The 14,018-nt window shown below is 42.7% G+C and overlaps 2 protein-coding genes across 3 annotated transcripts; both read right to left on the reverse strand.

Moving 5' to 3' along the window:
* Nucleotides 1-296: 296 nt before the first annotated feature.
* Nucleotides 297-2,972, reverse strand: rpl22l1 (ribosomal protein L22-like 1). Its single transcript, XM_080793544.1, has 4 exons — nt 2,907-2,972; nt 2,474-2,605; nt 1,123-1,244; nt 297-637 (listed from the first exon to the last, which is right to left on the reverse strand). The coding sequence occupies exons 1-4, from the start codon at nt 2,913-2,915 to the stop codon at nt 490-492; spliced, it is 411 nt and encodes a 136-aa protein (XP_080649670.1). The 5' UTR covers nt 2,916-2,972; the 3' UTR covers nt 297-489.
* A 1,493-nt stretch (nt 2,973-4,465) lies between these two features.
* Nucleotides 4,466-13,637, reverse strand: eif5a (eukaryotic translation initiation factor 5A). 2 transcript variants are annotated; one of them, XM_080794260.1, is made up of 5 exons: nt 13,601-13,637; nt 11,471-11,658; nt 8,416-8,520; nt 6,216-6,347; nt 4,466-5,666 (listed from the first exon to the last, which is right to left on the reverse strand). In XM_080794260.1, exons 2-5 carry the CDS (start codon nt 11,636-11,638, stop codon nt 5,604-5,606), a joined length of 468 nt encoding a protein of 155 aa, XP_080650386.1. In that variant the 5' UTR covers nt 11,639-11,658; nt 13,601-13,637; the 3' UTR covers nt 4,466-5,603. The 2 variants fall into 2 exon arrangements, with proteins under 2 accessions (XP_080650386.1, XP_080650385.1); XM_080794259.1 differs by having other exon boundaries at nt 13,479-13,613.
* Between the last annotated feature and the right edge of the window lie 381 nt (nt 13,638-14,018).

Below are 14,018 nucleotides of genomic sequence, written 5' to 3' on the forward strand. Positions count from 1 at the left end.
AAACCATGACAAAAATGCAGGATGTTATTTTGGTGATACAAAACTTTACCTACAAAGACATTCGAGGAACAGTAGTTCAATAAAGTTGATCACAGTGCGTCTATACTGATTTATTATCAGTTATGCAGCCGATGCAAAAAATTAAAAACAAATAAAAGTCAAATATATAACCTCGTCGCTCCCCCTCTCAAATTCTGCTAAGGAGCCCAAAAAGGCTTGGGCTGGTCCTGCGGATGTAAATTAATAATCAGTAATGGACATTTCTTTGACAGTAAATAAACAAACAGTCAGTCAAATGAAATGGCATTTTTCTTTATTCTCCGTCACTGTCACATTGCAGCTTATGATGTAGTGGCGCTATAGCAGTCCATTCTGACATTGGGCAACAATATTGTTTAACCAACACAACCGTAGGTCAGTACAGTCGTGCACAGCCTAGTAGCGCTTGGCCGCCTGTGTGTACTGTACTGTGTAGGTAGGTGAGGCCCTTCACTCGTCTGCCTCGGACTCCTCGTCATCATCCTGACTGATCTGGAAGTAGCGTAGCTCGTACGACTCCTTGTCGGACGCCACCACCCTCAGCCAGTCACGGAGGTTATTCTTCTTCAGGTACTTCTTGGTCAGGTATTTCAGGTACCTGCATGATAAAACACAGGAAAAAAAACCGAGATGGGATTACATTTTCTATTACAGACAGGGCAGAGGAGGCACAAGAGAACTTTTTCGAATGGTAATTTGGGTATATACATATATATCAAAGGGCATTAGGGTGACTCATCACGACAGTTTGAGGTAAATCCAATACCTACATGCATGCGTCATTGTGTTGTATGGAACGTCAAGTCCACAAACTAAGTCACTAAATTGGAGTTATGAGCGTGAGCTCTTGCTGTTCTCAATAAGCACCTCTGAGAACCACTGGTATAGATCAAGTGGATACCAGTGTATCTGGTCTTTTGGGTACTACCCAAATCTCAAGGCACACTTACTTGTTAGTGTAGCGAGTCATAAATATGTTCACATGTTAAAACCCAACTACAATGACTGAAGGGTTCGTCAACTGTCTCTACTGCCACTACCACTAAGCCCATGAGCTAATAATACAGATAAAGCTAAACCCACCTCTTGGAGAACTGCTTCTCAGACGTGACGTTGATCTTGTTCTTGACACGGCTGATCTGGACCACATTAGTCAGATTCCCCGTCTTCCCGTTGACCTTTATCCTCTCATTGAGGAAGGTTTCCTATTGGACAGAAGCACAGTGACACACTAGGGAAGAGAACCCTAGTGTTGGTTTTGACCTAGGGAAGGGAACCCTAGTCCATGCACAGGATTAGCCAGGAAATAAAAAACGTCTGGGTTTCCGAGGCTAGTCATTCTCAAACGATGACAATTGCTAACTTCAACTTGTAGTACACTACAAGTGTCCACAATATATTGTCCACTTCTTAATGGAATCGGCTTCCCAGATGTGATCATTATTTTTAATGTCATTCGCAAAGGACTAAATGTGAGTTAGGATTATTATTAGGTCATTACATTGTTACAAGATGGATCACAATCTGCATTTTAAGAACATTTATTCATAGTTTGGAATCAGATTTATTTCTTCTCAGTCAATTTCACAACCAGTTGCTGTTTCCCATCAGATCTCTTTACACCTGATAGGATCAGGGTTATCAGAGTCATACTGGGTCAACAGGGAAAGAGTTCCGTCAACTGGCAAGGTGACTGGTCGCCGGGTCGGTATGCAAATATCGTAATTTCCAAATCTATATAATTTATTCATAGAAGTGCATGCAAAATTGTAATTTAACAACTTGGCGGTTCCTACCCCAGAGAATGGCTGCGATATCATCAAGTAGCCTACATTTTATGAATGCCATATAGTACTACACAGCCATAGATCACTCAGGCTGGGTAACCAAAATGTTTGCATTTTTAAGGCACATTGAGAAATAAAGAAACCTTGAATGCAATATCAATATCACAGGCAGCTGTTCTAGTGGCTCCCCTAACCCTGCTACCTGGTGGTGACTTCAGGTACGGTTGGTTCTCTTGTCTACAGTTGCATTCACCTTAAATCCCAACCTAGCCTAACATGCAAATAAAATACAATTCCTAGATGAAAACAAACACGATCCTGAGGATCATGGTTGACAGACGCCGTCATAGATTTATTGTATGGAATGACGCAGAATGACGCATTTTAGAAAACCAGAGAATGCCAATGACAATGTCTTACTGATGGAAAACAAATAGCTTCTTATTGTATAATCAGAACTGAGGCACTCAATTCAAAACAATTCATGATTTTCATGATAGATCAACTGAGCAACACTTAAGTGGCTTTTTAAGTGTTCTCAATGATTTCTATACATAAAATGGAACCACGACCTTTCACTGCACAAACGTGTGGATGTGGCAATATCAAGGCTTTCTCAAGAAGTGATTTTAATTTCAGAAACTTACAAAGTTGCCGGAGTCCAGAATGCCGTCCTCCACGGGGTGAGTACAGTCCAGGGTGAACCTCCATGCTGCGCCCTTTTTGGACTTCTTACTCGTCTTAGACTTAACTATGGTGGGTTTCTTCTTCAGATTAATCTGGGGATTAAAAAGACAGCCTGGTTGAGTAATCGCTGTTATAAAAGATCACTTTAACTTGACTGAATGAATAAAAGTAACACGTGTTAACAGTTAGCTGCTAATGCTAACATGTAGCAGCTTTTTTTCTCCTTGTTTCCCCCATGACCAAAACAGTGCACTGTGTGCGCATTGCGAAGCACCGTTGGTAGGAAAGGTCATTATGTGATTATGAGTACATAATTGTGAACATATTCCCCAAAAACTATCTCGAATTGTGAAAACGAGCCTAACTGAGACGAGGAGCTATCTCTGTACATACCGGCGCCATGTTGAGTTTAGGGCTGAAAGAAAGAGCCGGTAGTGACAGAGAGCGGATGTACTATTCCACTGTCACGTCAGCTGATCCGATCCGAACCTATCCGAACGCACCCGAGTGGGCACCGCGATGTGATTGCTTTTTCCCCACACACACACACACGCACAAAAAAAATGATTTGAACATGCACGGCGGCGGCGCATTCATTATCATACGCATTCAATCATTATTATTCTCCTTCATCTTCTTTTGTATGCCCAAAATGACCGTATGAACAGGTAGAAAATAATGTTCTAAATCTAAATAGCCTACTTTTCTGTACCGGTTCATTATTTGAACGCACCTCATCTCTCAAGAGCAAAATCATACAAATAAACATACAAAGGTTATTAGGAATAAACACAGAAGCACATAGGAAGTGGACTAAGAAAGGGGAGGAGCCAAACACAAACATTTTTATGGCAATTCAGAAGTTAACTAAATGAAAATTCAGACAGTCAGGGTGGGAAATTTGGTATATAGTCTTTTTTTATTGGCCTAAAGTATTGTCTATTCATGAATCCACTTGCTGACCGGCTATGAGTAGAGCAATTTCTTTATAGGGGTTTCTTGTGACCCTACCATTAATATCCTATGGCAGGCAAAAATGTCAAACTTTCCATTTGCTTTAAGTAGCATGTGACATGTCAAAGTCAAACTAAGGGGTTTTCATGAGTTTTTTTTGTGCAAAACTAATGCTTGGAATATTCAGAATCATGAAAACCAGTAGTTTTATGTCACATGCTACTTAAAGCATAAGGAAAGTTGGATTCATGAAATGTATATAGACATTTTCGGACGTGCCACCAATTATAACCAAACTTCCCACTTTAAACAAAAGAAGCCGTCAGCTGCCAGACTAGGGACTCCATTCACCTCAGTTGCCCATGTCGGCAGCCATCCTCTGTAGCTTGATAGTAGGCTACAAAGGGCAGGGTCGCCCTGCTCACCCCGATAAGAAGACCATGTGGTCAATCATTGACAGACAGCCTGCCTAGCAGTGCAGTTGGCAATGGCATACCACGTTTTACTGCAACAGCGTTAGTGCATTGTGCAGCTTACACATTTAGGTGGCTATAGTAAGCCTTGATGAATCACTGTTTTTGGCCTTGATGAGTCAGAGAATCCATTACCGTCAGGGCGTGCACATGACATACAATTGTACTTACTGTAAGCCTACTTCAGCAGCTTTAACAAACTTCCAGTGATCACCAGACAAATCCTAACCCAACTCTGGCCAACATGGCGTGAGAGTTGGGTGGCATGCAAGTTGTCCCAGTTGTGTTGCAAATTCAATATTTTCAGTCTCAAGGGTGTGGCCCCAACTGCTTCAAACGGCTCCATCACCACATCCAGCATACAACTTCACTTATGGTCCAATGTGCAGAAGATGCTACATTTCCCCCACAGTAGACCGTGGCAGCTTTTTGGAAATGTATGCATACCCACCCAAACAAATGAACTCATGGCATAAGCTTTAGACAAAAACTACATGGAATAAAAGAACAAAACAAACGGTGAGGTAATGTTTTTCCATTTTTACCTTTTATTTTTTTGCCATCTCCAGTCAGGTGACAAAGGCCTCGAGTGAACAAAATACTTTTGCAAACTCTACCATCCTCCCCTCCCCGATCGAGCCCCTCAAACATTTTTTTAAGTAATACACCTCACTGCAAACTGCCTCCCTCAACATTCTGGAGGCCCACACCTTTGCACACTCACGCCTCAAAAACACACCTTGGATATTTGGTGGGGGGGGGTGATGACACCGGGGCATCGGGGGGCACGGCCTTAGTTGTCACGGTGACAAGAGGTAAGCGCACGGGACCCTCACGCCCCTCAAACTTTAATACAGACAAGAGACTGGCATTTAGAGAAATCACTGAAGTTTGTTTCCATTTGGGGAAAAGTTCTCTTTTCTTCGTGCTTATTTGAAATGCTAGGGGGTACGCCTTCAAGTGCTCTTTTTTTTTTTTTAGTGCTAGCCACTTGCAATTCCCATTTTGGGGGAGGTGGGGTTAGACATCTCATCCTTGTTTTTCAGTCATGTGACAGGAACCGGAGCCAAAAGCCCTGCTGGAAAGCTAGTATGTCAGCAAGAGGGACAACCTAACTAGGGTTAAGAATTCTATTTAAAATGGGGCTAACCTTTCAGACTGTTCCTTTTACAACACAAGGAAAAAGAGAACAACCAACCACCATACCCCCCATAAAAAGGCATTAGGCCTGCTATATTTACTCTAAAGAATATAAAAAAATAATCATACAAAAGCTAAATCCGGTTGTTATTTCAACATTCAGGAATGTGAGTGGCGAGACATTTTGAAGTCGAAAATAAAAAACAGGAATGAGCAACTACTCTGCTGTTTTTACATTTATTTTTTTTTCCTTCATAAAGCAGATTCTTGAAATGTTGCCAAACAAAACCTCAGTGATTAAGGTGATTCAGTTAGTGGGCTACGGCAGAACAAAGCAAAACAAGGTCCTAACAGCGATGGAGTAGAGAAACAGATGTAGAAAAAATTGAGAATTGAGGGGGATTATCACAACAGAACAATTGAGGTTGTCCGTGAAGGCCGTCGCTTTGGTGACAGAACCAATGAGAATGCAGGAGACCGGTGGTGGGCGGTGCTTGTTGCGCTTTGGGCAGCAAGGTTCTTCCTACTTGTTCATGGCCTTGATGGCCACAGCGCACTCCTCTCCCATGGCAGCCAGCACAGAGACCTGCAACGATGGACACATGGAGGAAATTAAGCAAGACAAATGTAACAAGATGGATCACAATCTGCTTTTTAAGAATAGTTCAGAATCAGATTAATTTCTCAGTCATTTTCACAACCAGTCGCAGTTTCCCATCAGGGTCCGAGCAGATCTCCTTACACCTGATAGGATCAGGGTTATCAGAGTCATGCTGGGTCAACAGGGAAAAAGTTTTCATACCAACTGGCAAGGTGACTGACAAGGGTGAAATCATCATGTCCAAACCTATATCATTTATTCATAGTTTGAAGTGCATGCAAAATTGTAACTTAACTATACATTTCAATCCTCTGTTTTGCTGCAGGGACTGAAACTACTTTAAAGTAGGGGTGAGTAAAAGTGTTCAAAATGAAAATCGATAACTATAATTCAATATTAACGATTAGGTATAATGCAATGGAACGTTCCAATAGCAAGTCATGGCTTAACTGGTGTTTTCTTTTTTCATTGGACTGCATACAAGAAATAAATGGAAACAAGGTGAACAATGTCAGTGTATAACTTTTGACTTACCATGAATTCCTCACCAGCCTCAAACTTTCCCAAGATTTCCTTGCCCAGGTCACCTTCAGGACATCGCAGATCTTCCCTGATGTCTCCATTATCAGACATCAGAGACATGAAATCTTCACTGATGTTGAGAAGCTGGAGGCAAAAAAACAAAAAGGCAAAGAAATTAAAATGCATGCAATCATGTGCATTGTCCTATAGTCAAAATGCTGCCACTATTAAAACACAATCAGTGCCGGAAGTTCTTCAAAATAGGAGCTCTGGGGGGCCAGAGTTGTCAGCGCGCTTTTACTCTGAAAGCCACGACCCGGAAACAATCTACTAAAAAAAGTTGTCTTTACATTGCTAGCTTACATTGCGATCATTTTAATTGACACGATATATGATCCAAAAAGCGTTCATATTTTGTAACACCAAGAGCTTGTTTATTTTTGGACCACAACGCTTATAGTAGACGATAGTAAGATCACCCCATGTTATTCTCCATTGAGAAATTATTTCTGTGAACCAGGGGAATCGAAGGGATAAGAGAATTACGTCAGGACTTCGGTGCTCTATGATGGGTTGCAAGGACGTGTGTACACATCTTAGCGCATCTTCAATGATATCAAACGAGAGAATAATATTCAGAATTTCTCTCTTTTGAGTTGGACTCCAAGACCACCATACGCCATGGAGCCGGCTGGACCAGCTCATAACAAACATTATTCATGAACAATTGAGACCTTTTGTAAAGCAATCACTTCTGGAAAATAACAAGACATATCACAGGTTGTTTTCTAATCACTTACTTTTCGAAGTACACAGGATCTAAACAGCAGCAGGTATCGTTTCTGGCTCCGAAGTATCCGAAGTCTGTGCTCTTTAGATACCATACCTCTATAAAAATTACACAGTGTACACATCGAATAACACAGCAACACAGCAGACAATAATGTGTTACATGTCTTCTGTTATTTTCCAGAAGTGATTACTTTACAAAAGGTCTCAATTGTTCATAAATGATGTTTGTTCATGAGCTGGTCACTGAGCTCTCATTGACTCCAGTGCATTCTGCCAAACTTCCGGGTAGTTTGGCTCCCATGAAAGTGTCCATGAAAATGTCATGGCGCAGTCAAAAAAGCGATTCAGAGATATTTACGTTCCAAGATGCTCCGTCCCATAGCAAGCATAAGCCAGCCGATTATTCTCCGGAAATGAAAACCGGAGCTTTACACAGGGAAACTAGACACAGCTAAGCTCCAGAATTAATCGATATTAAAAAAGGCGTCTTTAGGAGTCAGTGGCAACGGGATACATTAAAGGTGTCAGGAGGCGTAACGTGGCACTGGGTGAGTTAAATACAGTACAGCTGTTCAGCCAAGACAGACAGCAGTTGACTTCAACTTCAATCATGGGTTCTTACATTTTTGGCTGAAGGTTATCATCAGACATAAAATTAAAAAAAACGATGCCACATTGGCCGCAGCAGTTTGTTGGTGCCATGTGTGTCGAATGCTTGATATGGATTCAGAATCATGAAAACTCCCTAGTTTGACAAGGTCACATGCTACTTAAAGCATAAGGAAAGTTTGACATTATTGCCTTACAGCCAAGCTACACCGGGCATGTGTGCGTTTGACGTAAGCGCACTGTGCGCACAAAGTATGCGTGCGAAATGCCCCGGCTACATCAGATCTGTGGCGCGCGGCAGATTTGTGCGTATGGGGCATACGCACTTAAATCTTTTAGAACAGATCCTATTTTTAGAGCACGCGTAGGATGGCCCGCGGTATCCGTGCGTCTGGTGTAGCTGGTATCATTGACATATATTGGTCCTATCCAAACGCACTGTACGTGCGCAGTAAACGCATGCATGCAAAATTGCCTGGTGTAGCTTGGCCGTTATACAGGATGTTAATGGTAGGGTCACAGGAAACCCCTATTAAAAGATTGCTCAATACTGACAGCCGGTAAGCAAGTGGATTCATGTATGTATATAGACAATATTTTAGGCCAATTAAAAATAAAGACTACCGGTATATACCAAATTTCCCACTCCACAACCCGACTGCCAGACTATTGCCCCCTCTTGAGAACACACGCCCCAGAGCTGGAAGAGGTGTCTACCTTTATAAGTCTATGGTTACGATGGCTTCAGCTGTTGTCAGCTGAGAGAACCATCTCCTTTGCCTTCTAAAAACATTGCTGGGTTATAACCTACCTGGTAGTCTGTCCGCTTGATGGAAGGGACGTCCATGTTGTGGGTGGAGGGGCACATATCTTCATACTTCTTGTTGGTAAAGATGTCAATACCCACCATGTTAACCTGTAATGTAAAGGGGGAGGAGGTTAACATAATCTCAGAAGGATTTTACATACAGTAGGCATGATTTGAGGCATGCAAATAGGCTGTTTTCAGTGTGTGTTAATTAAGACTAAAGGTCCCTGCACACTGAGCGCGTTTTTAGCGGCGTTTCTCCATCGGTTTTCCGAAAAACGCGTCCAGTGTGCAACCACCTTAACCCATTTAGGCCTGACGTTGGAATAAAAACAACGTTCGCTTCAGAAATAGCAGACCTACAAGGCCGTAGCGCGACACTCGGTGGCGCGCTATGAGCTTGTAGATCTGTATAGTATATAGAACATGCTTACAACACCAAAAGGGGTTCCCGCCCCAAAATGGGTTAAGAGTATGAAGCCATTTCAACATATCACCTCTTCTTTACCATTATGGAACCTACAGGGAAAAGGGTTAAAGGAGCATTATACCACAGGTCGTTTCGAGGAAGCAATCTCATTGGCTGAAACAGCCCTCTAGCCTTGGGTTAAACCAGCACCATTCACCACCTAACCAATTAAGCATTGCACTTACCAAAGAGGAACTTCTCATATGGTCAGCACACTCTATAGTAAGGGGGATTATCACAACAACACAAAGTTATATTTGAATTAAGTGAAATCACTGAATATACCTTTAAGTTTCTGATAACAACCTGAAAAGATTCCATCCCTACTTTGTAGGGAGGCGGACTATTTTCCGACAGCATTCTAGCCGACGGGGCAACGGTCCGCTCCGCAGCGGGGGGCACATTTGCTGCGATGCGAAAAAGCGATGGTCCGACATGCGCTGCTCCCGTGCTTGCGGTTAGGGTTGGGTTAGGATTGAGGTTTCGGATCAATATGCTGTCGGAAAAAAGACCTGCACCCACTTTGTAGCCTATATATATATATATATAGATTACCAAGTGTGAATCCTACAAGTAAGATAATTAAGCAAAGCACTTTCTTATTGGAAAATAAATGTCATTTGTATTTGTTTGAGTCATCCATTCTAAAAAAAAGAAGTAGCCTGCCCACTCACTGTTAATGCTGAAAAAGCTCAGCTGTATTTTATTGCATTTTAACATTTAGATCAGTAGTTTTCAACTAGTGATGCACCGAATATTCAGCCGCAGAAAATGGCTAATAATGCATTTCTTTCGGCCTATTCGGTTTCGGCCCGAACAGGCAGAATATATCACCGAATAGTGTACGCAATTAATGCATTTGAGAGCTGAATAAATGTTTTATGGACCCATAATGATGATTATTTTTTAATTAAGTTTTGCCATAACTATTTATTTTGCCATAAATCAGGTAGCTTTCAGCCATGACAGCAATTGTAGGAAAAAAGATATAATATTAATCATATTCGGTATTCGACCAACTGTTTCCTATATTAGGTTTCGGCCAAGAATTTCCCTTTCGGTGCATTCCTATTTTCAACCAGTGGTCCCTAGCTTAATGGAGTTTGTGTATCCAAATGGATAACTCTTGACAGTAAAATGAAACCACAGAGACCGGATGTGCATGCACTACCTTCATCTGCTTTTAAAAAAAATTGGTACTTCTAAGCTAGGTAAATTACCAAATTAGTAGAAATAGTTGACAAACCCATCTGCTTTTTATGATGCTCTTTATCCAATCTGCAGGTTAAGATGCAATATTTTATATATCTATAGTCTACACTAAACATTGTACGACTAAGTATACATTTGTCTCATAGGCTAGGAGATTACATGAAATTGAAGCAGAGTGGCCTACCCCAGTTTGCAACATTGACAGCTACGATATGTCAAAACAGAAACAAAGTTTCTTTTGCGTGTCCAGCTTTGAGTGTTTGTGTAAACACAAACATTGAAGACGAAGGTGAGGACGCAAATTGTGATTGGCCGGAATGAGATGACGTATGATGATTAAGAGCACCCCTCATTTCACACATGTTTTCTTTTATTCTGCTGCTGTGGGATAAATTAATGTGGGATAAATTAATCAATCACTTCATCCACCCCCCTGGAACTCAAGTGACTTGGTGTGGGCCGCAAACTCACATTTGAAATACTTCTGTCAGTTTTTAGACCGGACATGCATTCCTAACCTTGCAATGCGTAGCGAGGATTTGGATTATAGAAACCAGCTACTGGATAAGTTTACTATAATTTTTGTATTTATGTCACCGGTCGGGACAGCTGTGTTTAGAATCATTGGAAATCAGCGCAAGAAGAACATGCCTAGAAACACTTTGCTCACGTATTGAGCTTTACATTTAATTTGGCTAAATTTATTAAAATATTATAATTTTTTTGAGAGCACACCGATAGGCTGCATTAGAGCCCAATGCTCGTATCGCAAGGCCTACTGTGGCTATATTTTAAGTTTAATTCTTGAGGCATTAGCAAAATAAAACCTCTGCCCCACAAAAATAGACAATTGGACTCATCCGATCGCCAAATCTTACTTGCCAAAAGGTTATTTTTGGATTTGACAGCAAGGCAGAAAAGAGGGTGGGTGACATGCAGCTAAGTCAGATTCAAACCTGGGATCACGGTGAAATGAACCAGTGCTCGCCTTATTTATTATGTTGCATGCACCCTCAGGTGGCTATAGGCTTTGTATAGGTGGTATAGAGGGATATGAGCATGCATAAAGTGAATGGGAAATAGAGTGGCAATTTGACTTGGCAAAGTGAGTTTAATGTTGTTTAATGCAATCAGATAGGACTTTTCTGTTTTAACTTTGAATGCATGTGCCATCTAATCATACATAGCTACCACTCAGGTGTTACCACTAACTTCCGGGTATGATGATGTCACGCACATACCCTCCGAGTCTATAGTCAACATTCCCCTAGAAAGTGGCTAGAGACAATACGAATGTCGGCCTGCCCGATAAAACAACTTTCCCAGGAAGGGCACAAACTGGCTGAGACACCCTACACTTCAGTGTTTAATTCATACCTTGGCATGCCCGTGCTTGCCGGTCTTGGAGGTGGACATCTCCACAATTTTGCAGGGGCGTCCCTTCAGCACCACAAAGCCGTTCTTGCGCAGGGCAGAGCATTGCATGGGGTAGGTGGAGGAGGCGCCAGACTCGGCGGTCGTGAAGTCAAGATCAGGTTCTGACATGGTGAAGCGGGTCAGAGACACTGCAAAGAAACATTCTGGGTCAATGTTCGAGCCAGCGATGTTTGTACGCAGCACAATGAACATCTGCACACGTTTGTTTACATTTAAAACCATTCTTCATCAGGTCAAAATGCGGCAATAGCCAAACGACATGGTCAGAACAGTGAGCTTGTAGATCAGCCATTACCACCAAATGTTTTCCCATTATATATCATATGGCATAATCACAATAGGGGCAATAGAGTTAATTTGGTTAATCAGGGGCAGTGCCATTCAACATGCACATATGGGTGACATCGACATGTTCAGTCAATATTCCTCTCATTTAATAATAAAACCACTGTCACTCTCAACACTAAGCTATGTCAAGCTCAAATTGCATGTCTAGTTAATTCATTTGCAAGATTCACTGTCAAGACAATCACATGTAGCTACTAGTAACGTGACATTTACATTTTTATTACATGCTAGCACGTGTGTGCATGGACACAAGTGCACCATCTCTGTGGTGCTATCCACAACCAATCGGGACGTTTTGTCCATTAACTCTCACAGTCACAACAGAGCAAATTGACATCCAGTGCCTCCCCCTCCACACACACCCACCCCGACGACCGGCTAAAAGTTGTCACATCATGCGAGCTTCTGCGACAAAGCTAAATGCTACACGCTATCTGGCTACGATCGCGAGACTAACTAGGCTGCTTCCTCATGGTCCGGCGTCACCCACCCACCCTCTGACTGGAGCACAAATCCAGTAGACATTTGACAGGCTAAATTGGGATTAACACAACACCAACAAAAAGATCAGCAGGGACGACGAGTCCAAAATGAGTTTCGTAGGGTCAGCCGTCGCCTGATCACACAGGGCAGTTCTGCAACCGGCTGCTGCTACTCAAGTTCACAAACATACACACTAAGGTTAATAGCAAATGCTCAGTTCTGCAGCGAAGGACAATTATACTATACTGAGGTTCTGAGACCAAAACATGGCTCAGATCCATACAGTCAGTGAGCACGCAGGCCCAGGACCGGGTAGGTATGACTGGTCAGGTCATGTTAGGAATCATTTGGCATTAGATCGGCTCGACCACGCCAGACAACACAGCCACCGACCCACACAACTACTTTTAAAGTCGAAGTTAAAAAAATAAACTAAAGTTTAGTCTAGACTACGACTAGACCGCCACAATGCCCCCAATAACGAATAACGGTTTCCTTTTAAGTTTAGTTAAGATGGAGGAGGCGGACACTGATACCATATTAGCCATACACAACGCTACTAGCGGTGTGAGAACGGAGCCGGGGCACTTCATTTCACGCCCGACACAACAAACAACACGTTATGATCACGCGTCAAACAGCACGCACATCAACACTTTATCCCCCGTGCCCAATAAGGTTACGTCATTTATGTCGCGCGACATGTCGCGAGCGTGTTTGGCCCCTTAGCTGGCTAGCTAGCCTCCTGGATAATAGCCTAGCTAGCCTCCATTCAACTTCCCGACGCTAAACTATATATGAAAAAAAACGACGGAACAATTCCCGTGCGTCCACGCGGAGGAAGGAAGGGACCGTCGTTTTGAATTTAAACGTTATACGAGAAAAGACCTCTCTAAAACGTCTCGTCTCGTAACTTGCCGCACGGAGGGGAACGTGCGCCGTTAGAAAACGAGGGGTTGTCGCAGGCCGCATGTTCTTTCTCTTTGATTCGGTACAACATGGACCCACACCCAGCCAGCCACAGTGCTAACCTACCCGAACACAGAAGGAAAAACTCTACCCACCCCCCAAAAAAGCACTCTCCCTCCCCGGGCGTACAGACGAGGACCACACTCACCGGCTCGATAAAACGCGAGTGCGGGGAGGCGATAGACGCAGCTGCGGACACGGTACACTCAGTTCTCGGGTTATCTTTTTAATATCCCCCGTAGACAGAAACACGCGCCATGCCACACTTACCTTCCAAGAAAAAGAGGACCGGGTATACGCATGCGCAGCCAACTTTACCGCAGGGAGGGGGGGTGGGAGGGGGGCTTCCGGTTAGCGACGAGCAGAAAGGGTTGCCAGGTTTGGTTTGAGTTTTGAAGCCCTTTTAGGAACTGCGAGTGTACAAGACGCGGGGCAAGACAGTGTAGACTGAAGACACACACACACACACACCCCTTTTCCCACTTGTTTATTTTAGTGGGTTGCTAATTAATTGTAATACAGAACTGGCAAGTTGCCTGTATTACAATTATTTAGCAATGAATGATATTTGGTCCCATTTTTGTAAACTGCACACTGACACATCCTTTATAGAATATAATCTTCTTGAGCACATGTGTTAACTTAATTAACGTTTCTGGTTTAGTGATGAACAGAAGGGGTTGCCAGG

This window comes from Protomyctophum bolini (genome assembly GCF_963924005.1).
Source record: "Protomyctophum bolini genome assembly, chromosome: 21".
NCBI lineage: Eukaryota > Metazoa > Chordata > Actinopteri > Myctophiformes > Myctophidae > Protomyctophum > Protomyctophum bolini.

Bases quoted from the DNA above. Each gene is read 5' to 3' on its own strand.
- rpl22l1 (XM_080793544.1), bottom strand. The intron at 1,245-2,473 runs GTAAGTTTCTGA...TCTGTCCAATAG, and splicing joins TTCTGGACTCCGGCAACTTT to GAAACCTTCCTCAATGAGAG. The intron at 638-1,122 runs GTGGGTTTAGCT...TTTATCATGCAG, and splicing joins GAGAAGCAGTTCTCCAAGAG to GTACCTGAAATACCTGACCA.
- eif5a (XM_080794260.1), bottom strand. From the start codon at position 11,638: ATGTCAGAACCTGATCTTGACTTCACGACCGCCGAGTCTGGCGCCTCC. The intron at 6,348-8,415 runs GTAGGTTATAAC...TTTTGCCTCCAG, and splicing joins TCAAGCGGACAGACTACCAG to CTTCTCAACATCAGTGAAGA. The intron at 5,667-6,215 runs GTAAGTCAAAAG...CCATCGTTGCAG, and splicing joins AGGCTGGTGAGGAATTCATG to GTCTCTGTGCTGGCTGCCAT.